Source organism: Perca flavescens, chromosome 15 (assembly GCF_004354835.1).
Source record: "Perca flavescens isolate YP-PL-M2 chromosome 15, PFLA_1.0, whole genome shotgun sequence".
Lineage (NCBI taxonomy): Eukaryota > Metazoa > Chordata > Actinopteri > Perciformes > Percidae > Perca > Perca flavescens.
Window position 1 is genome coordinate 18,264,376 of NC_041345.1, and position 24,893 is coordinate 18,289,268.

General features: G+C 40.4%; 3 protein-coding genes across 3 annotated transcripts; all 3 read right to left on the bottom strand.

The window, feature by feature from the left end:
- Nucleotides 1–1,431: 1,431 nt before the first annotated feature.
- On the bottom strand, nt 1,432–5,132 carry LOC114569928 (uncharacterized). The gene is made up of 4 exons (XM_028600086.1): nt 4,952–5,132; nt 4,328–4,465; nt 3,463–3,558; nt 1,432–2,033 (listed from the first exon to the last, which is right to left on the bottom strand). Exons 1-4 carry the CDS (start codon nt 5,051–5,053, stop codon nt 1,713–1,715), a joined length of 657 nt encoding a protein of 218 aa, XP_028455887.1. The 5' UTR covers nt 5,054–5,132; the 3' UTR covers nt 1,432–1,712.
- Nucleotides 5,133–5,348: 216 nt separating this feature from the next.
- Nucleotides 5,349–10,618, bottom strand: LOC114569461 (uncharacterized). Its single transcript, XM_028599277.1, has 4 exons — nt 10,554–10,618; nt 9,622–9,693; nt 8,199–9,201; nt 5,349–5,632 (listed from the first exon to the last, which is right to left on the bottom strand). Exons 3-4 carry the CDS (start codon nt 9,196–9,198, stop codon nt 5,349–5,351), a joined length of 1,284 nt encoding a protein of 427 aa, XP_028455078.1. The 5' UTR covers nt 9,199–9,201; nt 9,622–9,693; nt 10,554–10,618.
- Nucleotides 10,619–14,929: 4,311 nt separating this feature from the next.
- On the bottom strand, nt 14,930–16,009 carry LOC114569067 (neurogenic differentiation factor 2). The gene has a single exon (XM_028598874.1). It carries the CDS (start codon nt 16,007–16,009, stop codon nt 14,930–14,932), a length of 1,080 nt encoding a protein of 359 aa, XP_028454675.1.
- Nucleotides 16,010–24,893: the final 8,884 nt, after the last annotated feature.

Below are 24,893 nucleotides of genomic sequence, written 5' to 3' on the forward strand. Positions count from 1 at the left end.
GAAAGTACTGATGATCGGGAGGAAACTCTTAGCAAATTGTTTGGTCAGTTGCTCCAGAATTCTTTTCCCCTACATTTTTATGTAATTGATGATTCAAACTACACGATTAGTATTGACGCTTCCACACTGAAAAAAATGTTATGTTGAATTTACTTAATTTTATTATGGTAAGTGGTTGCACGAAATAAATTTATCTAAATCCAGATATATTTTATAAGTTGAGTGTACTTATATTTTTTAAGGTGAGTTTACTAATTTTCTTGTAGTAATTTTAGATTAATTATATTTATATATTTTAGCTAAACTATTTTGAGTAGAAATTACAAATGTTTTTGGGGTTCATTATACTAAAAATAATTATGTGCATTCAGATCAATTTGTTTTTGTTCGTTTGTTTAATTTCTACATACTAAAATTAAGTTTAATCAATTTATTTTATCTATTATACTATCTTAACTTTCATTAATATTCAGACAAATAAAGCAAACCAAATATTGTCAACTCTTACTTTATTTTCTTGATCCAAGACCAAGAGATCCAACAGATTTACTCTCTCCCAAACAAGTGCCAGTAAGAGTGCCAGTAATGTAACTCAGTGGTAACAATTTCTTACATTGCTATCTTATAACAAAATGTACCATCAACCATTATCATAAAAAACAATGTACCATTCATAACAAAAAACAACAACAAATGTACCAGAATAGCTGGAAGACCCGATGTGAGATTACAATAAACTGCAAACACGTACATTGAGTCAATATAATACCCAATTTTCCACAAAACAAGCACCTATTTGACCACTCACTTTGTTCTTTACTTTGCAACATATTCTAGAGCTGCATTTCACATTATAAGAAATGTGCTTTATCACCCCCTAAACACACAATACCAATGCAGCTTAAAAGGGTTCACAAGAGCAGCTGAAGAAAGCCTACAGTCCAGCACTGATTTTGTTCTTTAGTCAAAAGGACTTGGAGGAAACCCTTTTCCACCCATTTGCAAGAGCACAAAATCTACAAATGACAAAATACACCAGTACTATACATAACAAAAAATACTATAGTACCAGAACCATCCACAGCTGGAACACATCACACACTGAGGACCTGATGCTGAGATTACAAAAAACAGCAAACACTTAGATTCAAAGAATACCGTAATAGAAGAAAAGACCATATCGCAAAATAGATTGTATTAGCTGAGGTGCAAAAGTTGGTGTATCAATATGGAAACAGACTTACTGAATACTTCATGATGTACATGAAACATGTGACGTAAACCTCCAGTGAAGCTTAAGTTCCTCCAAGAATAATAAAAATAGTGGCAAATGAAAACAAAGGAGAAGTTCAAACGATGGAGAACCATGTTTTCCACATGGTTCTCCATCGTTTGAACTTTGACCAGACTCTTTAACATCTTGTTGTGTCCTCTTCTTATGCAATGGTTTAATGGCACAGCCACCACCAACTGTTCCTCTCAAGGCGCTTAACTTCTAATATTCATATGGCGGTAGTGGATGGATGAATTTTGTGCTCTTATTTCCAGGATTGCAATTTTTATTTCAGGTGAATATTCCACAAAATCCATTGTACAGTTTTAAATGTTCACACCAGTGGCTGTGTGAATATTACAGTCCACCATTCACTCTGTTTTTCAGTTTGAAACACCGTAACGCCTTAGCAGTGTTCACAAGAGCGGCTGAAGAAATCCTACAGTCCAGCAATGATTTTGTTCTTTAGTCCAAGGACTTTGGGGGAAAGCCTTTCACCATCCATTTGCAAGAGCACTTTCTGAATGAATTCATAGGAGTATTTCAGCTCTTTGGGGTAAGCCATGTTCAGTACATACATGACTCCCAGCATCATTGCACATGCTTGGGCTACAGATCCAATGTTGTCCAGAATGATTACTCCTTCAACATAAATGCCAATGTCATCATGAGCTCCAATTTCTCCACCCTCCTTGTTGATGACATATATGCCCATGGTGGATTTCTGCAGGTCTCTCTGGATGTCATCTCCTTCAATGTCCTGTATATTTGATGAAAATAGGGAAAAAAAAAAAACATTTATGTAATAGATTACATAAAATTCTAGATTTCTTTATATTTACAAAATACATTTATGCTGTTCAGTAAAACTATTAAAAACCTTTTTGTACTTTTGTCAGTTAAATAAAGGTTCATGAGAATGACCAAATCACAGATTTTAGTTTTTATTGTATTGTGGAAAATATTTAATATTCAGTAGGAACCAATGGGCTTGGAACTGAGACCCAGAAGTCAGAACGGCTTGAGAGATGGACTAAGGCCGGTTACACACTGCACGTGTCTCTCATGAGCGGGTGTTTCTGTTGCGTCTCAGCTGCGTGGATTTTTCTGTGTCCTACACACCAGAAGCATGTCTGACGCGGCGCTTCTCCTGCTGCTAGGTACAGGGAGGGCTGATCTCGGGACATAGCGCCGACAGATTAAAACTCTGAAAAATGGGTAAGTGGGCTGTCTGTGTAGCTGTAAAGAGCCTATACAGCCTACAGTATCTGATGTTGGACCGTCACTCACGTTGTTATCGTAGCCTATCCTACTACCCTTTATTTATATAGCCTACTGATTTGATTAAAGCAAGACAACATCGGCAGTATTGACTGCAAAATATGTTACAGAATATTTCGTTCTGTATGACCAGTGCAACATTTGAAAATATTGTCTCTGAAATTTTGAATTACATTTATATCTACATTGATGTCAAAACCTAGACTTTCAAACATCAAGATGTCATTTATTAATATGCATTCGTGTCTAAATGACATAAACATATTTTCCTATTCTATTTTGCCTGGAAACGCTTCCAACACGCTCGCATCTCGCATGAAAAATAGGCGTCGGTTCTATTTCTAGCAGGCACGCGTCTCAGGCCGGCAGTGTGTAAGCTCTAACCTGTTACCATGGGAGCTGAAATATAAACAGACACGCCACTGCTGTCTGTGAAATGGCTACTTATAAAAGGTAAAAATGAATTTTCTAAAATTGATACTTGGGCAAATAGTCAGCGGTAATGTTAATTCCTTTGTCATCAACGGCTTAAAACATAAAAAACACCAGTATGATCCTTATGATCCTCTGTAGTGACACATTTTAGTGGCTAGAGCATTTTTCAAGTTTTGCAGTAGTTGATTTAAATAAACAGCAAGCTTCCCCACTATCATAGCTCTAGACCCCAAAACACGAAAGCGTGTAGACATTGACAGGACTACAGTTGCCATTGTTGTGGTGTCAACACACTTATTTTGTTATGCATCAGGTTTGTTTTCGTTTTTGGTGAGTGTCCCTTTAAATCACATTGTGAAAGCCATTTTCTTCTAATAACTAGTGGGTTAGTGACATTAGGATCTTAAAACATTTTATAATTCTATAATACAAGACAGTACATGTGACTGACAAATGCAATTACAATGACTTGCCTTATACTCCTGAATGAGATGTCCAACATCCTCGCCAAGGTAGATGCAAAGTGCCTTTAGGACTGCTGCCCTTTTAAGATTGACATCACTCGTTGCCTGTTTAAAAGGATAACAATTATTAAAATATTCCTAAATACATCAATTATTTAAAAAGAAATCTTGAAATTGTAGAATATTTCCAACATGTGGTAACCTCAAAGAATATATACACAATTATTTTATTATACAAAATGTAAATGGACTGCCCCATTTTGCTAATGAATGTTAGAGAATTGTGACTTAATTTTGATAAAATGTCAGGTCTGATTGTGTAGGGTAATAGCACTATTGTAACTTCTACTTATTCAGGGAAGTTTCACTGAGAGCAATGCTCTCTTCTTCACAGTTAACACCTAGAAGCTGCTTTTACAACCAGTCGGATCTGCAGGCTACTGAGGATTAAGTGTCTTGCTCAAGGCAGGTGGTACTTTCACTTTCCCCACCTGGATAATGAATTGGCACATTTGCAGTCACAAACCTGCTTCTCTAACCTGTATGCCACTATTGCCTCATTAAGGTATCATCAGTCCTTAGAAATGTATCTCTATTTAATTATTTTATTTATACAGCACTTTTCAAAACACAGTTACAAAGTGCTTTATATGGTTGAACCAGAATTAAGACAAACAAAATCTAGTGCCTACGTGGAAAGCCCGAGACAGAGAGCAGCCTGGTCACCTTTATTCTTGAGCCGGGACTTAGGAACCTTGCCCCTTACAAATAATCAAGGCTGCTCATGAAGTCTTCTAAGGCTCCAAACCGATACATTTCATGAAGTTGCTCCACAGTGTATATATTTTCTACTACAATATATACAAATGTTTACCTCTTGCAAGATCGCCAGATGTGGGGCTAGTTTCTGGCCAGAAACACCTCCCTTCTTCTGGAAAACCGATGTCAGCTGGGGTAAATGGCTGTCCAACTGCGCCATGAAGGTTGTTTCAAGTGGGATTGTTGTTATGCGCTGAATTCAGCATTTATCTGTTATACACAAGAAAAAAATAACAGAAGACAAAGAGCACTGTTCAGCCACTGGTGTAATATTTTGTAGCTACTGTATGATTAAAGGATACTTTTGACCTTGTTATTCAAGACAATAATTAGTCGATTGTATTGCTATTAATCAAGGGTAATGGAAATCAAAACTTATTTAAACCTTGCTAATATTTTTTTTCAAATTTACAATGGGTCAAATGTCTAAGTGCAATGTGAAAATTCCAATTCCAGCAGCACGAAGCTTTTTTCATCAGACAATCTCTGATGAAGTCACTGTACACTACTTTCTCAGCAGCAAGCAGCAGACAGATACAGCTAAAGTGGTCAAAATTAATTATTTTAGTAAATTATCAATTACTGGGGGGGATTTTACCCCCGAATTTATTTAGGTTTCAGCAGTTACAAACCAAGATACTGGGGCACACTGGGGGAAAAAACGCAAGCATGAGCTTACCTCATCAATATGAAAAAGTGCAGGCCACCTGGCTTTAAACTCTCCGGCAGATGGATTTTCCTGCACCACCTCTTTTCTTCTGTAGGAGAATGTTTTTGACATCTTCTGTTTTATACACAGTGCACTGTTTCTTTGTTTGACATCGTTCAACAGTTCAAGTCTGACATTTTCTAAGCTTTCATCCGATTCGCCAGCAGGGTGTGAAGGAAAAAGTTGACTTCAGCCTTTTTAGGCTTCTTTACATTTTTGGCTGGGAGGCTTTCATCACTACGTTTGTTTTTCAAAGCATTTACAGTCACTTCTGGACAGCCAATGTTTCGCATCTTCGTCCTGTAATTAGCCATTTTATATTTTAGGCTAATCATCCAGCCATAGTAACCAGTGGCAGATGGTTCCTTCAAACAGGGAAATTTTTGATGAGTGCCCCTGCTACCTCATCTATTTGGTAATTTTGTGGATATGCTGTATACTGGAAGATCTCCTCGGCTAGCTTCTCTAAGATGTCAGACTTCAACCCCGGAGTAATCTTCAGTTGAGTGCCAGTTTCTCTGAAGCGCTCATTTCCACGTTGAAGCTGCACCTCTACATTGTATGGAAAGCGAGGAATGGGGAATTCACGTGGCCATGCACATGCTCTCAATTCATTGTCTGAATGTGGCAGAATGATTGTGTTATCCGAGTCTGTTGAGGACAATGAGGCCGATGAGGAAACAATGGGAGATGTTTGGCTGCTCACTGGTGGTCCAGATGATCCAGAAGTGCTAGGAGCATTCTGCATTAAAGAAGATGGACTCAAACCCACATCATTTATGGGGGTTAGTGTTAGGGTAGCCATGTACACCAACTTGATTGTACTTCTGTCCTGTATGTCTTGTACTGATGTAATGTTCATGAATTCATTATTGAAGTCAGGATCCATGAACTGAATACGAAAGTCTGTTTCAATTCCAAATTCTTGGCAAATTGTATCGTGTAACTCTGTCAAAGTTTTTGGCATTCCTGAATGGAGATCAAGTCTTCTATAGTCATCGTCGTCCACAATGACTCTCAACTTGAGATGCTGTGCCATTCTTCAATCTAATTGTTAAAGAAGACAAAAGAAAATGTTAAATCAGCATCTGGTACTATTGTTACTTAAGTATAACTTATCATGAACCGAATTAGAGCAGGAACATACTACCACACAATTTTAATCTGTAATGTTATTCTGCAGTTGTAAACACTATTCATTTTTACCATTACGGTACTTTATTTGTGTGGAATGAAAAACATAGATATTTTTGTCATTGTGTGGTAGTTCTTCCTTTGAACAGGATATATTTAAACAGACAGACTTGAACATTCATTTGTATTATGTTAGTCACAAATGTTTTCCTTAACATGCACATTTCTATAATAAATGGCAACATGAGGGTAATTTAGTACAGGGAGATGTCAGATGACTGGATAATTTCCCTCAGAAAATTCCTTCTAACTTTACAAAAAACTAAATTAGTCCCCCTGTAAGAAATATTAGGCAGCCCTCTTGTTACCATATTTAGTGTATTAGTGTATCAACTCATGCAGCATATGAACACAACACAAACTACCATAATACAACCTTGTATCTGTATGAATCTTTTAAGTGTCACCATTCGCCGACCTCCAATCATGTAATCTGCCATGGGGTACTGGTCCAACAAGGCACCATGTTGAATGAGGGAGACTTGTGAAGTGCGACATAACTCAAATGCCCTAAAATGCTCCCTATACCATGAACCCAGCTCTTTAACAATAAAGCTCAAGCTCCTCTCCACTACAACCATCTGGATAACCTCTGCAAACTCTGGCAAGCCACCAGCAGAGCCATGAACAACAACCATACCTTCTCTGTAGTTAACTCCATTAACAGACGCATTTTTTGTTAGCTGAACGTGAGTAATATCAGGGTATTTCAACTGCAGAACCTTCTGCACATCCTGATGCAAAATGTCAACAGAGACAGTTGAAACAGCTGAGACAGTCAAGCTAGATGTTTCAGTTGTGGTTGACGCCAAGTGATATGCCATCATGAACTGATGCTTCACTGCCAGGGACAAGAGTATGTTTTTAAAGCAGCGTGTGTGACGGACAACCTGCTTAAAAAAACTGTGTTTTGCCTCAAACCTCATTGTCCACAACCCAACTAGTGGACCAAAAAATCTGATCATCTGTGGATAATGTTCCACAAAATGATGTTTCGCAACAGCTTTAAACCCGGAAACACCTCTTGTAACCTACATCTATGGTCACAAATCCTGGCTTCAAGGAAAGCAATGGATTGTGTTGTGTGCACTGGTGCAACAACTAGCTCAACGATATCTTTAAGGTCCAAAATGACCTGCCAGGCTGGTTCATCTGGGGGCACCAACTGTCCAACCAAAAGTGGAAGCAATCGCAAAAAAGACTCCAATTTTCATGAGCATTTCCTCCAATACTTTTCTTCAGCATGAATGTCCTGGGAATTGCATGAGGACGGTTACTTTTGTCTGTCCACTTGTAAGGAAATTTCTGTATGGACTCATTGAGTTTGTCAAGTGTGAAATACTTTTTGGAAATTAACAAGCTGAGGCAGTGCGCCAACTCAACTGGTAATATTCCTTCAAAGATGTCATGTGCAACATCTGGAGGGTAGCCAGTGCAGACATTGAAATGAGAAAGATATGCAGAGAAAACACACTTCCTTTTAACACCGCAACAAGGTTGTGCATTGTCCTGTGTTGACCTGACGTGCATTTCATGCATCTCTTTGCTTCGGAGAGTAAACGTACCTGAACTCACTTCCCTTTCCTGAATTTCAGACTTTCTTGCCACACAAAAGCGGCAAATGTATTCACCTGCAAAACTTTCAATAAATCCAGCAATTCCATGTGCTCCCAAATTGTCTGCTATGACACACTGTATTGTGCCTTTAACAAAATCTCCAAGCTGTGCAATGAAAATACCTTGATTTTCCAAAATGGCAAGATCCTCAACAAGGGCTCTAGGACCCTTTCAGAGCCATATTTCCTCACATCTTCAGATCTGCAGAGTAAGGCCAAATAAATTGAAGACAACGAAGAATGACAACCTGGTGGTAAATTGCTGAGATTCCAGTAAACACCACAGATCTTGTGCTTTTTGCGAGATGTGCCAAGCGGATTACAAATTTCAAAATCATCAACATATAAATTCAATAACACTCGCAACTCACCTCCTGACAAAAAATGGTTATCCTTGAAAAACAAACCATCTCGAAAAGACTTGTATATCACTTCTTCTCCTCTGCACTCTGATATGAGGTGACTGTCTAATGCTTTGTTAAGAATTTGATCATTAGTAAAAAGCTGCTTTAAAAACTTTAATAGTGGAACATACTGCAGTGTTCTTTTAGTTTTGTCATCCAAGATATATTCTATGGGTTCCACAACTTGAAAATTGTCTTTGTAGTATTTTTTGCGCTTAAACGATGTTGCCAAAGGACAACCTTTACCAATTGACTTATACACAGGATTAGACGTACACAGAGCAGATGCAAGTTCTTCAATGACTGACTGGTCAACTTGCAATTTGTAACTATTAAGTGTGTCATGTATCACATTTCTTGTACTACACAAAGATGCTGTGCTCAACAAATATTGAAATTCTTCCAGCAATTCATCAATTGCAGCACTTGGCACATGAAAAATATTTTCCAGCTTTAATAACACTGCAGCAATTTTTTGTTCTATTATCTCTGGCTGATCCTTTGACTTATCTAAATCAATGTCAGACTGACTTTCATCACAGAATTCTTCACTGTTTGAAACATCAGGTTCTCCAGTTCTTGTGACTACACCATCCTTAAAATCTACCAACGAATGTAAGCCGTGCTTCCGACTTTTGTGCGACTTGAAGGTGCTGTATACATTGGATTTGTATTCACAGCCTTTAAACATACACGTGACTGTCTCATTGTTTTTCAGATGATGGCTTATGTGCACAAAATAATCATGTTCTGTTCCAAGTTCACTACAGCCACATAAATGACATGAAAATGCAGTAAATATGTCAGATTGCTTTAAGGTATTGTTGTGATTCCTTGACAAATGTGTCAAAAGTGAATTCCAAGTCTTAAAAACACATGGACAATCAGGGTATATACACTTAATATGATGGCCACGCCCAAAATGACTATGTTGTAGTCTGTAATGTTTAAGAATTTCTGATCGCCTAGACACTTCCACACCACAGTCTTTACACTGCCACATAAACTGGACAAACCACAAAGAGAGAATAGAGGACAAAAATCAAACATTAGTGATGTTTTATAGTCACACCAGGATGATCTGCATCAACTTTGATTACATAGAACCATGCACTGTAAAGAAAACTAAATGCATGTGTATTAAACACATGCATTTTATTTACAGTGCAAACTATGAGTTACATTAAGTAACTCATAGTTTGGGACAATGAATCTCACATTAAGTCAACAGAAATTTTACTCAAAGGATTAAGTGTGTACTGGTACTTTTTTTCAGCAATAGCTCTTCTCTATGAATTATTCCTTTTATTACCCTCCCCACCCCCAATAAAGAAAAAACTAATACCACACAGAACATTTATTCTCAACATTACTGCTGTGATCAGTATAGCTGTTGAGAGTTTGTTTGTTTGTTAAATGCACTTACCAAAAACAATATGAGCTCCCCAAAGAGTTAGGTTCTGTTCCACATCACACCAAGATCAGATATGAGAAAGACCTGCAATAGAAATAAAAATGAACAGGAATTAAAAAGATAAATCGTAAGTTGGTTGAGTAAAAAAAAGTAATTGTCCAATAATTAAAAACTTGCCCATGACTCAAGTCAGATCACTACAAACTAATTTGTGTCCAAGTCCACATTTTAATAGTACCTTATTATTACTATAAAAAACAATATGCAACAAATTGCAGATTAAGTGGACAGACAGACATGTAATTCATTTTCATTTTATTTATAAATGTATTTATTTATTTACTCCTGGGTTATTTTCTTGCAATTGTGTTATTTCTCTGATGAGCTATTATAAATTACTTTGGAGCATTTCAGAAATGACATCCTTTAGTAGATGCTACAAGCAGACAGACAGGACATGTCATGTACAGACAGGGGGAGAATGAAGTTTATGGAAATTGTGTGAATTAAGTAGAAAACAGGTTTGGTTCCAGTATTTTTCATGTTCCACTTCTATACTAAAATTATTAGTGTAAGCAACTTAATAAGTCTTAGTGTTTAGAGCAGAAACAAAGTTAAACAAAATTAACCTGCTAGCTAAACCAACATTCTTATCCCTGTTGTCTTCTGCCTAACACTTCAGAACCTTAACTGGACTATGGGCTGTGGTTGTGCTCTGCTAGACCTCTTGTGTCATCTGCAAATCTGTTGCTAGTTAGCTCCATACCTGCAAACTCAAAAGGTCTGAAAAAGGTGACACCACCACCACCACCATTTAAGTAGCATTTACCCTTTACCATTTACCCCTCCCAAAAAAAAAAAAAAAAAAATACTGTATAACTGTATGTAGTTAGTTATGAAGCATTTGCATGTCTCTACTTTGAAGGATATACTTTCAACCTCACCTTTACGTTTTAAGCGAGACAGAAACAGTCCAAGACTAGCTGCTACCACGCAGTGAAGAGGAGCTTCTTTTTTCTTTTTTTTTTCTCCCCTTACCCGTATTCCGCGAAGACCTGCCTCTGATTGGCTAGTGTTCGTTGCCTTCGTTGTTTTGGTTGGTTAGGTTTAGATGTCACAGTCGGAGCCAATCAGAGGCAGAGTAGGGGCGGGTCTTCGCGGAATACGGGTGTCAAAAAAATAGATACCTTCAAAGAAACGGTAAAGGGAAGGACCGGGGTATACATTAAATGTTAATATTAAACACACACAATATCAAGGTCTGCTTACACAAACCCACGACTTTTATTGATTGTTTCCTCATGAGGCACAATGTGTTGATTATTTTCGGTTTTATAAAATCTGCTCTTAGCCTGAAATGGCTGTTGCTGTGTCTGCCACTCCGTGTTGTGTTTTGAATTAGGCTAACGGTATTTCAGGCATGCACCTACCTAGGGCTGCCATTATGTAGAAGCATAAATGATTGCTGTTTGGGCACATTAAGCAACTTTTACCAACATGATTTCACAGGTGTATTTTGTCTTTATGTTAACACACTGACAATATTAGAAAACATGCTTACAGCAAGTTAGAATAAAGTAGTCTAGCTAGTCTACAAGCCCATACAGCAGGGAATGTGAAGCTAGCTACAATTAAACTGTCAATTAACATTAGTAAACCTGTTTATTCAATGTCCACAAACTAACAAATAAGTCTAACAAGACAAACACTGAAATCACCATGCATTTAACTTGAGAGCTATAAAGTTAGCTTAAAATGTTAAGATACATCTGTTACACTCAAGTTAACTTACTAGCTACACAACTAGCTAGCTAAGCTAGTCGCCTAACGTTAGCAAATGTTAATTTATCAAAACACAAACTGATAGAATTGGCTAGTGTTAACAGAAACCTGTTCAAATAAAATTATAACACACCAATGATAATATATTGCTTACTTACCGAAAATGCAGAGCTATGGATACAGCATTCAAGGAGCTACTAACGAGGGGATAACGTTCAATCCAGCCTTCAGAACAAAGTGGCGGCATGTGTCTGCACATGCGCAGACCACATAGAATGTGGAAATTAAATTTTACATATTTTTTTCTAATTACTTTTAATTGACTGAAATTAACTTGTTTTAAACAAGGGCAGTGCTTTTGAAAATTAATTAACAGAAATATGTAGGATTTAATAACACATTAAAATCTATTAAATAAACCAGACTAAAACATGTAACATTTACAAGGGGTCAGAATCAGTTTTTTCAGTGCAGGGCCGAAACCCACAGATGATGCCCACGCAGTTTTATTTTGAATAACATGGGAAATCATCTGATTTACGATAATGGAGGTAATATGATATTGATATATATTCGTATTTATATTGGTCACCATCACTCGCCACCCAAAGCCTGTGTGAGCCCTTACAGCAGAGAGCACCAGGACATTTTGGGGAACATATGGGTCCCGGGGCAGCGCTCCAAACTTAGCCGGGGTGGCAACGGCTGCCCTTACACTGTGTGTGTGTGTGTGTGTGTGTGTGTGTGTGTGTGTGTGTGTGTGTGTGTGTGTGTGTGTGTGTGTGTGTGTGTGTGTGTGTGTGTGTGTGTGTGTGTGTGTGTGTGTGTGTGTGTGTGTATTGTATGTGTCACTATATTTAAAAAAAAGAATAAGCAATATTTAATATTCATATAGGCTATCCAAGAAATGTTATTATTTAGCCTACCCTGTGTGTTATGTTTATAGAGATTCAATAGACGGATTGAATTGATTTAAACAGCCCCGGAAAAATAAATCATATATTTATAATGTCATCCAGATATATGGTGAATATGTATGACATAAATATGAGATGTGTGTTTAAAGTTACAAGTGGTGAAGTTATGAAACGGGGGTTGACTTCATAATTCATATCTGATGTTTAATGCATTATCGAAATATAAGAAGAATAAAGAGAAAGAAATCAAAGCTAAAATAACGAATATTTACATTTTGTCAGTGGTGTCAAAGCTATATTGCCTTCTGTTACGTCAACGCCGCAGAGTGCATTATTGTATTTAGGCCTACAGAATAAAAAAATAAAGAAAAAAAGATTTTTTTCAAAAAGTAGGTCTAGCATTGAATTAATACTGATGTCAGGAATATATGAGGCATCGAAAAACTGCAATAAAAACACCCAGGGTGTGTTTTTACACCCAGGGTGTGTTTTTATTATCTTATTGACTTGATGTGACATTGGTTTGCCTTTTTCTTTTAGTCGATAAGTCATTTCTTATGCATTGACGAAACCTGATGCAGAGAGTGTGTTCTGGAAGTGTTGGGATCGAATCTAAAAAGTTCACCAGCTTCTAAAGCATTGTGATGTAAACGACAAGTACATTTTTTGCTGCAATATATTCTTGCTGCCCATATTTGGATTATTTGGATTTTTACCAAATCTGAAGCTCAAACCGTCTGAATCAAACGGCAGCTACAGAAGCTCTCCGCGGTGCTGAAACAGATTTTTTCTTCACGTCTTGTCTTAAATTACAGGACGAAAAACGGATTTGGTTTACAGACTGATTAGAGTCTGGAAATCCTGGCTGACCAATACAAACAGTGCAGGTTAACGGATTCCAAGCACTGCCTTCAAGGTCACCAGGATAACAGTGGAGGTCTGCTTCATATTATCTTGACCATTAAATCATCCCATACATTTTAAAGACTGCTTTGTAAATTTGAGCTGTCTGCCAAGCAAAAATGACGCATTGGCACCAGGAAGAGTGACAACACTGCCCTCTCCCTCCTGTCCCAGTTAATAAGATGAAGGCCCTGAGGCTCTGTGAGGAACTCCTGCAGGTTGTGTCCCCAGGTAGGGTCATCCTCATATTATCCAGTAACAAGCCTGCTGCACGTTTATGTTTTCCTAAATCCTAATATCCTTCAAATACATTTAAATTCGATATAAAGATGAATTTTCAACCTTCCATTGAGTGTGAAGAGTACATATTGGAAAGTTATTTAATACTGTATGTTTAATCGGATAGAAAGGCTGTACAATAGGTGGCAAAAAAAAACGTTGCACAGTCTCATTTATTGTCATTTTATTTTACCACACAGTTGGTTGAATACAAAGTTGAAAGACTTGAATTTTATGAAAAAATGCTCAGCAACACATGGGATCCCTTCATTTCCAATGAATAACATTAATTACAAAAAACAACACAATAAATACGTGCAATAATCATAATAATAATAATAATAATAGGCATAATAATAATCATAATCATAATAATAACCAATTTAACATATTGCAAATCAAAACAAAAATATTATACCAACCATTTTATTTTAAATCAAAATACAGTGCAATGGACCAATTAGAAGAATAAGGTAACAAGGGTAATATGAATAAATAAGAGTTAAAAAACATGAGAAAAATGTCTGATTTCACCGTATTTTGTATATCGTTATTGTTTTTGGTAGTTGAACCATTTTGGCAAGCCCAGCCATTGTCAGATTCGTTGGGTGTTTGTGTGTGTGTGTGTGTGTGTGTGTGTGTGTGTGTGTGTGTGTGTATGTGTGTGTGTGTGTGTGTGTGTGTGTGTGTGTGCGCGCGCGCGCGTGCAACAGTGCTGATGAAACATACAGTGTCTTTCTGGGCCTTGTTGCCTCGCTCTGTGATATCGTTGGGTTTTGCATAGATGCGAAACGATTGATTGAAGAACAGACTCTGCTAAAACAACCCAACTAGCACTTTTTTTATTGTCGGTTCAGCATTTCCCTCTGCATTTATTTTTTTTATATTTCATTATTTCCCAAAAACACAGCCTCCCAAATCTCGCACGTACATGCGAGTAAATATGATTCGCATTCTTGTTTATTGATTTATTTCTAATTTCATAATATTAGAAAATAACCGCCAATGCCAAGGTGTAGCTGTAGCCAGTGATGTAGTGGTAAATAAATAAGTGGGTAAACTTGAACTTCCAGTCATCCAAATGCAAACAACCACTGATACAAACACAAATCACACTTTAAAAGACATTATTATTTTTGAAAGTCCCGTATCATCATGGTCTTGATATGCTTTGTTTGTCAAATTTTCTTTTAGAGACTTAATTCAGCTTGAGAATCTGGATAACTTCTGTTGCACAAATCCGATTGTGGGTTAGGTGATTACCCTCCACTACATCTCTGACTATAGCAAAAAAAAATTAAGACATAATAAATGAAAGGAAAACACTAATGACAACGAGTAAAACATCTCTCAAGAATGTCTAAATCCCGGCGCGGACTCTTGTTAAAAAGTGTGCCGTAGATTGTTGATTGCAAGGGGCGCACGATGGGCTTCTCATTTTAATTATGAAAAAATGCGTTCAGTTCATCATATACTGGGGCCCTCTCGTGGTGTAAGTGCATGTCGTGGTAAGGCAGGACGTTTTCAGAGTGAATGCCGCTCCGGGCCCCCGAGGAGCCAAACACCAGGTTGTGGGGCCCGGTGTTTCTGGAGCCAGGCAGGCCGGAGTAATGCATAGCAGAGTAGTGGTACCCCTTCTCGTTTTCGGGGGACGCAGAGCCTTGGTGCTTCAGGGAAAAGTTGCCATTGATGCACAGTGGCGGGCTGAGGGGCCCCTCATACTCGGGGCTGTTATACTCTGGAGATCCGCTCCCACCGTACAGAGAATCGTAAGCCGAGTAGCCGTGCGTCCTCAGCGGATGCGAGTTTGAGCCCGAACCCGGCTGGCAGTGGGGGCTGGAGAGACGCGCACACTGGTATGGGTAGGAATGCATGGAGAAGGAGCCGGACCCGTACCTCCCCCCGTCCTGACACTGCTGTTCGGTTAGGAAGTTACGGGAGTTTAGCTGCAGGCACCCCGCCACCAGGTTGGTCGTGGGCTGGGAGAGTCCCTTGCACAGCGTCTGGACGTAAGCCACAAGGTCAGGCCTTTTTCCAGAGCGCAATATCTCCGACAAGGCCCAGATATAGTTTTTGGCCAACCGCAGTGTCTCGATTTTGGAAAGTTTTTGCGTTTTGGAGTAGCAGGGCACAACTTTACGCAGATTGTCGAGCGCAGAGTTCAGGTCGTGCATGCGGGTACGCTCCCGTGCATTGGCTTTTACCCGCCGCATCTTGGAGCGCTCGACACGGGCCGGGGTCATTTTGCGCTTCTTGGGACCCCTTTTCTTGGGCCTGTCCCCCCCTGTATCCTCTCCGTCGTCGTCCTCCTCCTCCACCTCATCGTCCTCGTCGTCTTCCCCGGCGTGCTCGGAGTGCGTACGGCTGCTTCCTCTCAGCTCAGATCCCTCCGTGTCCTCCTGGGTGTCCTGATCCTCTTCTTTGAGCTTGGAATCCTCGTCATCGCTGTCCTCCGCCCAGCCCGAGTATTTCTGCACACCGGGAAGCAGCGAGGGGTCACTGAAAAGCCTCGTCAACATTGTGGCTCTGGAGAGGAGAGAAAAGGAAATAGAACATGAGGCCTCACAAGCACAGGACATACACATAGAGTCTATGTACAATAGAAAAAAAACGAAGGTACATTTCTGTCATAATTACTCCATAACATAAAAAAACGCAGTCGGCTTTGAGGTTAAACTCACTATTGCGCATGTATAAACATCCGGATATTGAGGCTAGAAGTATTATCGAAGTTCTACTAAAAATAGGATATGTCGATTTCAAAGTGTAATGTCACTAAAACTCGTTATCAACATAATTACTTTTTGATATAAAATCTACCCGAGTCGTTATTTTTGCCTAAGGTATCGATTATGTAAATTTGGAGGAAATAAAAAAAAAGATAAATCAGCTCTTAAAGCTTGCGCTGAGTTACAGCCAGGCGGATCCCCATTTAATTCCCTGCTGTCATCCGTGTGCCCTGTCGCGTCCTCTCGCAGCGGGTCCCAGCGGCAGGGGCCACATTACAGGTCCCATGGGGCCCCCCACTTTCACTCCTCCTGACGCCCATATACACTCCTGGCTGCATTCCAGCACTATTCATCCACACGATACACCTCTCCTCAGAGGAGGCAAAAGAGATTTTATTTAATTGATAGGCTCTCCGTTTAAAGTCACACTGATTATTAAATTAAGGCTTACAGACATATCTTAACTCAAGCTGTAAAAATGCTTTGAGAGCAATTTTAATATTATGGCCTATAAGCAAGAACCAAGAGGTGGTTTACACCTCGACAAATATCAACCTTTGAATTATGTTATATATAATGATAATGATAATAAGAACCTAATAATAAGAACCTAATAATAATAATAATAATAATAATAATAATAATAATAATAATTATAATTATAATGCATTTTTCTAGGCGAAAAATGCTTCTAAGATATAGAAAAATACCTCAAAATCATTGTAGGCTCAGTTAAAACGAACCAAAATTGAACTAATATCAACCAATTAACTATTAACAATCAACTATCAAACAAACATGCTAATTAATACATCTAAAATGAAAAAGAAATGTATCAGCCTACCACTTTATAAGTAAGTGCAGTCCCATCCCAGTAAAAATGGCTACTGAGAGACAGATGATCTTTGACCGCTTCAATAAGGCTCCACTGGCTTCCTCCTATGTGTTTCACTTTCCATCTATTATTATAGTGCAGCAGCAGATAGACTTGCAGCCCACAGTAAGGTAGGCTGTGATGGTTGGTTAATTATCTCGGGGGGTGTGCCAGGGGCAAAATCTAGTTTTTAAATCTCAGGCTCAGGAGGTTTGGTCAATTAGAAAAAAAACACTACAACGTTTAATTAACCGACCATGCAGCTTACACGAAATAGATTTCACACATAATTCAATATGCACGAGTGCACGATTTCAAAGCACTTTTAAGTCAGCGATAACCCTTTACAGATGGAAATCGCTTGTATCCTTTTAGCCCTCGTTAAATATAAAAACACATCTCGAGAAACACAATTAACCAATCTAGCAAAAAAAAATCCAACTCCACTGTAACAGCAACAACTGTGGTTTACACTATGTTATGTCGAGATAGATTGTTGAAGATAAAACTATACAAACAGAGATAAATCATGCTGCACACTGCCTGTCACAGTCAATGGCGCTGTCCCACCCTTTCATTTGCTCCGAGCTTGAACGTGCAAATCATCGACAAAATCATCAATAAATCTCCCATTAAGCTTGAGGACGTCCTTCGCCGAGGCAACGGAGCTGATGTCAAAATATTCCACAGATTTTTTTTTTTATCTTGCATACTCGTTGTCTTTTGTTTCTCTGATTCAGAGTTCAGACGCAGTAATCTCTAAATCAAATTAGGGTCCGATATGATCTATTTGCAGCCTGCGCGATGCTGTAAGGGGCTATTCCAAGCCTCAGGACTGTCCTATGTAAATGATCCTGGAGGAGGGAAATCGGGACCGGGAGACTCTTGCCTTTTGACTCGAGCGTGGTATTTGATCTTAGCTTTTATAATCCAGGTAGATATGATGTCAAAAGTTGAAGGGCACGTAGGGGGAGAGCGGGGGAGTGAGGAGGAATTTCTGCAAGCGTGCTCATACGGAAATCTAATAAAACGATAAACAAGAAATTGCTTTGTATATCCATTTATGACATTTTTTTTTTGTTGGAATAGATTTCAAAGTGTGCCATCACCAGATTTAAACAGACTACACATAGGTACCGTGGATCAATAGGCATAGAGCAAAATCACAGATATAGGAGGTGACTATACATTAGATGTCCATATGGATTCATGCAGTAGCTTTTTACCTTTAAACTGTAAAAGATAACGGTGCTTTAATTCACCAAAACAGGCGATTGAAAGCACATTAGAACTGTATAACACAAATGACACCTTGTATTAATAGACATCTGTTCGTCTGTTTATTAGATTCATATTCTCCTCCATTTTGGACGGCCACTTCACCATCCAGGATTTTTCTTTTCTTTTTGGTAATGTTGTTGTTTATGTTCCAACTTACCTCGACTCGAGCTCTTCACAAGGGATTGGGAGGAGAAAAAACACGCGCTTGAGTTTTAGACCATCTTCGGGGACCGCACGAGCGAGCGAAGCGACGCTCCCTGTCTGTGTAGGTGCTGATGATGGGTTGTTCAGAAGGGTTTCTCTCCCAGCGCGCGCACTCGAGTAACTGGAGCCTGTGAACGAACGTCTTGGCGTGTCTGCGTGTACTGTATGTCTGAGTGAGTAAGTGAGCATGTATGCATGTAGGCTATGTATGCGTGTGTGCATGTGCGTGTGGGTGCGCGTGTGGCAACCGTGAGCTACCGGGGACGGGGTTACATACCAGTTAAGGCTGTGATGCCAGCGCCCATATGGCTGGCACGTCACCGGCAAGAGCCATCACATGAGAGCCCGGTGATTGACATGCGCCCGCATTCGGAGAGAGAGATTTGCCCGCGGGGGAAGAGAGACATAGAGAGAGAGAGAGAGAAGAAGGAGGTGGTGGAGGAGGAGGAGGAGGAGGAGGAGGAGGGCTCCGCCATCTGTCACCGCGCTAGAGCTCACACAGCCAGAAAAAAAGAGGAAAAACAGAAGAGAAAGGGAGAAAATAAAATGGTGGAACAACAAAACTCATCGTTGACCTGTGCTGCTGCTTCCAGGGATGCAGAATATTTTTTTAATGAATCCTGTGAATTTCCTCATTCACCTGCCAAACTCCCTCGTCAATGTCTAATCTAAGTTAGAGAAGAGCTGCGCACATACAGTATCCCAGCAATAACCATGCGGACGATTATAGAGATATTATAGAAGGTAAATATAGCTACAATAAAAATACGTTGACCTCCATCAGGAGTGTTATAGTGATTACTCACCATCGCCCATGAAGTGTCTAAGCCATACTACTGCAGTGATATATGCTTAAGTGAAAATGCAGTAAATAAGCCCCAAGCAAAATAAGTTAAGCTTTAAAATCATATCTACACGAGCAATTAACCACTTTAAAAGGCTCTATTTTCATATACAAGTTTGAGAAAATAATACAATAATACTGTGGAGCCTATTATACAATTACATAAATTAACTCTTCAGCAAATGAAAGGTGGGTAAACTGGGTTTAGTTGCAGGGTTTACCCTTATATCTCTGGTTTAGTGGTGGTAGGGGGATGGGATGCATTATAAGTGCATTAAGGCCCTGGAACAGAAGGCATATTGTTTATTTATTTACCTAATTGGATCAAATTATGCTTCAATGTATTCAGAGGAACAACCAAAACCAAATGTGATTTGTTCTGACTCTTGTAGGCACAAATCTGGGCACAGATGACCCACTTGTCAAAGCTGCAAATGAGTCGGATTAGAAGGTATAATATTGCATAGGCTTCTGCTGCATTCATGGTGTGTGTGGATTGGTGCTCTGAGGTTAAGTGTGAAGATCAAATGTTTACTGGTAGCTGTGGCCGAATGTGTGAGGTTTGGCAGAGATGCTGCTGGTGTTTCCAGCGTACAATGCTGAGTGTGGGGCGCCTGCAGGGGTGAGCATCAGAGAGAGAGGGAAGGAGACACAGTGAGAGGAAGTGTGAGAGAGAGAGTGAGACCCAGGTGTGCAGGCCCACTAGGGATGTATGAAAAATGAGGAGGAAAGGGGCGGGATGGGGGGGAAGGGGGGCTGTTGATGATAAGGGATTGGTGCTGGCAGGAGCTGGCAGAGGCATGTTGGCACATCATTGGCATAGACTATATGCAAGAATTCCTCGCCACCAGCACCCTGGTCCCTTCAGTATGTCTGCTTCACTGCATTGTGTCCATCCCAGCTCCAAGATCTCTCTATTTAGCAGACATTAGTGGAGTTAATGTGGGAGAAATGAGCTCGATGACCATCAAGTCCAACTTGGCACAAAGACACCCACCGGACTGAGGGAACAGGGACCTGGAGGCTGAGAAATAGCTGATAGAAGCTCATCATGTCCTTGGGCCTGTATTGCCCCTACATCTCCGCCACAGCCACAACCGAAGGAGCGTTTTGGGGGTTACGAGGTCATCCCTGGGGTCACAAGTAGTGTGGCAGCTGTGACTAGGGAGCCGTGATGCCGCACATCCACTAATGTGTCTCATCCCTTATGGGATGAGGGGATGGTAACCTGGCACTACCCCAAACCATGGAGGGGTGATTTTGTCAGTGTGTGTGTGTGTGTGTGTGTGTGTGTGTGTGTGTGTGTGTGTGTGTGTGTGGAGGGGGAGTATAGGGGCATCGAGCTTCACTGCCAGCCAAATCGGTGCCCTATTCTACCTCAGCTGCACTGAGGAGGGGGGCAGGGGGATGCTTCTCAACAAGTCCCAAACAAACTTCAGGTCACCTTGCCAAAATAAATGCTAAATGTCAACAGCATGGCTTTAGCCAGCGCCGGGCTAGAGGCGACCCCAATCAGGGAGGCTTTGATCTGATATTGAAATGCCGGAGGAGAGCTTGTTTGGAATTATGATATTTTAGAATTACTTTGCATCCTGTTTGTATGCGGATTAGTCTTAAGTAAGTGCCACCTGCTGTGCTTTTTCATAGGCTAAATGCATGTGATCAAAATGCAAAATTGAAGCTCTTTCCCTTTAAGCTATCAAATTCTCCATCACTTTTTTTCCTCTATGGTCAAATGACACCCAATAGCCTTTCAAAGTCATCAAGCCACACCTCCATACCTTTGTCATCTTTCCCCTCCCTTCCTCCTTTTCTCCCTGTCAGACATGTGAGGTGATGACCTGCACTTCACTTGTCTTTCTGGAAGAAGAGCAAACTTCTCTTGGCACAAATATGAAATACAGCGTACACACACACGCACGCACGCACGCACGCACGCACGCACGCACGCACGCACGCACGCACGCACGCACACACACACACACACACACACACACACACACACAGACCCTCCCACCCCCACCAGACTCCCGGACCCCATCTGCACTCTCCTCTCTCCAGCCCCCTAATTGCATATGCACAAATGCAAATGCCTATTAATTAATTACTTGACTAATTAGTGCAGTGGTATTTTAGAGCGATAAATCAAGTGGATGGGGCCGAGGACGGTGGGGCAGGAGGAGGGCTGCACGGAGCAACGACAATGAACCCACACCAGAGGGAGAGCTCCTATTGTACAAGTGTGTGACTGGGAGTGTGCTGTGAAGAGGGTGTGCACACTGTAGCTTCTGAAGTGAAGTACCGTTTAAAAATGCTGAAGAGCCCAAAGAAGTGACTGAGCGAGGTGAGTACTCTCTGTCTAAAAAAGGAAGGGAGAAAGGTAGCGAGACAGAGGAGAATAAATTTAGGTTGCATATGAGATTTGACCTCTGCTCTACGAACTATGTTGTTCCTGGCATGTGGCCAAGCTTGGATGCTCGTTGCACCTATTTTCACAAAAGGGAAACCAGCATATTTATGCTGATATTGTAAACCTTGTACAATAGTTCAATGAGCATAACAGTTGGCATCATTTACGCAGTGATACTGATGTGATAATTGTGGCATCTGTGATTGGGAGGTGAATAATTCTGGCAGCCATGGTAAGTTGTGTGTCTTTCTTTCTGTTTCTGTTTCTGTGTGTGCGTGTGTGTGCCTGTAGGTGTGCCAGACCCCCACCATAGGTACCCATGGAGATCTCCGGACTGAAATATTCATTCTTGTTTGCTCGCCCAGACACTGTGGTCCTAATTGCAGCATCAGAAAGCTCCACCTCTCCCTCTCGTCTGGCTTGGCTGCTGTGGAGACAAACCTCATCTGGGAGCAGCATGCCTGTGTGAGTATGTGTGTGTGTGTGTGTGGGTGTGTGTCTGTGTGTCTGTGTGTGTGTGTGTGTGTCTGTGTGTGTACATCCATCCTCCTTTCGAACTAGAGTTGGTAGATTTGTGCTTGGCTCACTCTTACCTCACTTTCTCACTCATTCACAAACTCCGCACAAAAGCACATTTTCAAGGAGCGGTTTACATCGTCAGTCTGTCAGATTCATTCATCTAATTTGCCTGCATCTCACATTCTCCATGTATTTCCAGCTTCCCTACTTCACTCTGCTTGTGTTGGAGTTGGGTCTACTATTGATCTCTCTGTTAACATGTCTGTCTTTCGATCTATCGGTCCACAGGGTGTGTGTGAAGCTTGGGAGTTTTTCATCAGTTCCCGTGCCAACCCAACCCGTGCCTGGCCAAGCTGAACCATCTTGTGGGATTTTTGGCTTTTAATTATAGTAAGAGAGGATTAATTATGGCAGGGGAAACAAGGGGCCATGCATTATTGATGCTATGAGTGAAGGGCTGGAGGGGGTAGAGGGTGCTAATTAAATCACTGCCCTACTGCCACGTCCTCCTCTGTCTCTGCCTCCACCATGTCTTCCACCTGCTACAACTCCAACACCCCACCCTACTTGCTGCTCCCACCCACCCACACTAATATTGTCACCAACACAAACACTCATACCTCTGTTGTCATTTTTCATGGTGTTTTTCTGTCTGCTGTTTACTTTTTACCCAGGTCTACTTCACCTACATCTCCAAATCAAAGTTTAAAATATCTTCCACTTATCAAACCATTCTCACCTTTCCAGGAATCTCACACCGATTAAGTGTTTACTTCATCTTCTTAGGTCTCAGTCATGTATCCAAAGATTTTCTCTCTGTCTGCATAGTACATCTTGCCTGCTGCCACATCCTGTTGATAGTGATTGGTACATCTATTCAATGTGCCTCAGTGGTGACATGTATTACATTTGCTTCTATCCTAAATGAGCACCTCAGTTTCAATTTCAACCCCCATTAGGAAAGCTTCTTCCAGTCAACAAGGGATGAGCCTTAACAGCCAAATGTAACTAAAGGCTGCCATCTACTGGAATGTATTTATAATGATCACCTTTTATCATTTATATACAACCAGTCACAATGTATAAGCTCAATGTATTGCCTTTACTTACACTTTGTTTAACATTGAATTGACATTTAAGTAAAATAATTATTGAAAAGCTATCCATACATTTTTGACTTGTGCCCTAAGGAAGAAAATCAAAAATTGTATGGTGATAGACTCATTTTTTAAATATCATTTTCCCGTCACTGTTAGAGTACTAAAGTATACTGGTAATGACCTATGACGTGATTTACATTACGCAGGAGTTACACACAAGTTTTTCCAGCATCCTTTTTTGTTGTTGCAAAAGACCACCAAATAGACCACAGAATAATCTTTTATGTCATAGGAATTTGTTACAGTCCCACATCTGTGCTGTGTGTTGCTGTCTATCTTTGCTGAGAGTTTACAGACAACTGTGCATAGAGGGAAACCTTCATTTTGCAGGGAACCTCAATTGGATCCCAACAAGGTCTTCTGGTTCCCAGTTTGGGAACAACACTTTTACTTTCTGTTTAACCTTCCACATGGATGCCATAGTCTTCCTATCTCCCGTACTTGGGCTCTTCTCTTTTTATTCCTGTGATTCTCTCTCTAAATTCTCAGTGATTATCCCATCACACACTGTGTTGTTTCAACACGTTCCAGATGGATAGTGGTTCCCTGGCGTCTGACATTGCAATGATAACAAGTGGAGGCTGTAATCCCCTGTCTATCCCTTTGTTTTTCTGTCATATTTTCATGTGCAGTGCCCAGTGCACCATTTTGGGCCTGGTCTTCCGCAGAAGGGACCTAGTGGTTAAAGGAAACCTTCCTTCAATCAGACATCCTGGCTTAAAGTCAAACATCCACCCTGCTGAAATAGTAAGTTAATCACTGGGTAGTCTCGTGTTGGCAGACCTATCTCCACAGGGCTGCGGAGGAGGAGGGACTGGCTAGTCCACAGAACATTCCTGGATAGGAGAAAAACGTGCTCTGGTTCATTGGCATTTCTTTAAAACAATCACAATCGTCTTGGCTCCGGGCGCTATGACGGTGCCTCTGCAAAATGGCCTCGGGACGGAACTTGTTTTTGTGGAACAGGTGTACGTTCAAAAGTTGTTTTAGTCGTGCAACAGAAAACTCAAATTGGACAGATAGTCTAGCTAGCTGTCTTGATTTACCCTGCAGAGATCTGAGGAGAAGTTAACCATAGTCCTCATAAACTGACCGGAGTTTAGAATGCCAACACAAAGAAAGCGAAAAGTGACGGACATCCGCACGAAAATGAGGGCATCCAGCGGTAATTCTGGTAGCTCCTGAACTATCCCGTAAATTAAACGTTGTCGTCGATGTAGACTAATCACTGGGTTGCAAAGTTGTGCCAAAGACAAGAAAAATTGTTAAATACAAACAAATCATAACAATAGGAAGATCCAGAAAATGCAAGTTTTAAGAACTCACAAAATATCCTTAGCTGTGTCAGACCTCTGACCTCTGGATGGGGTCAAAGAGAACTA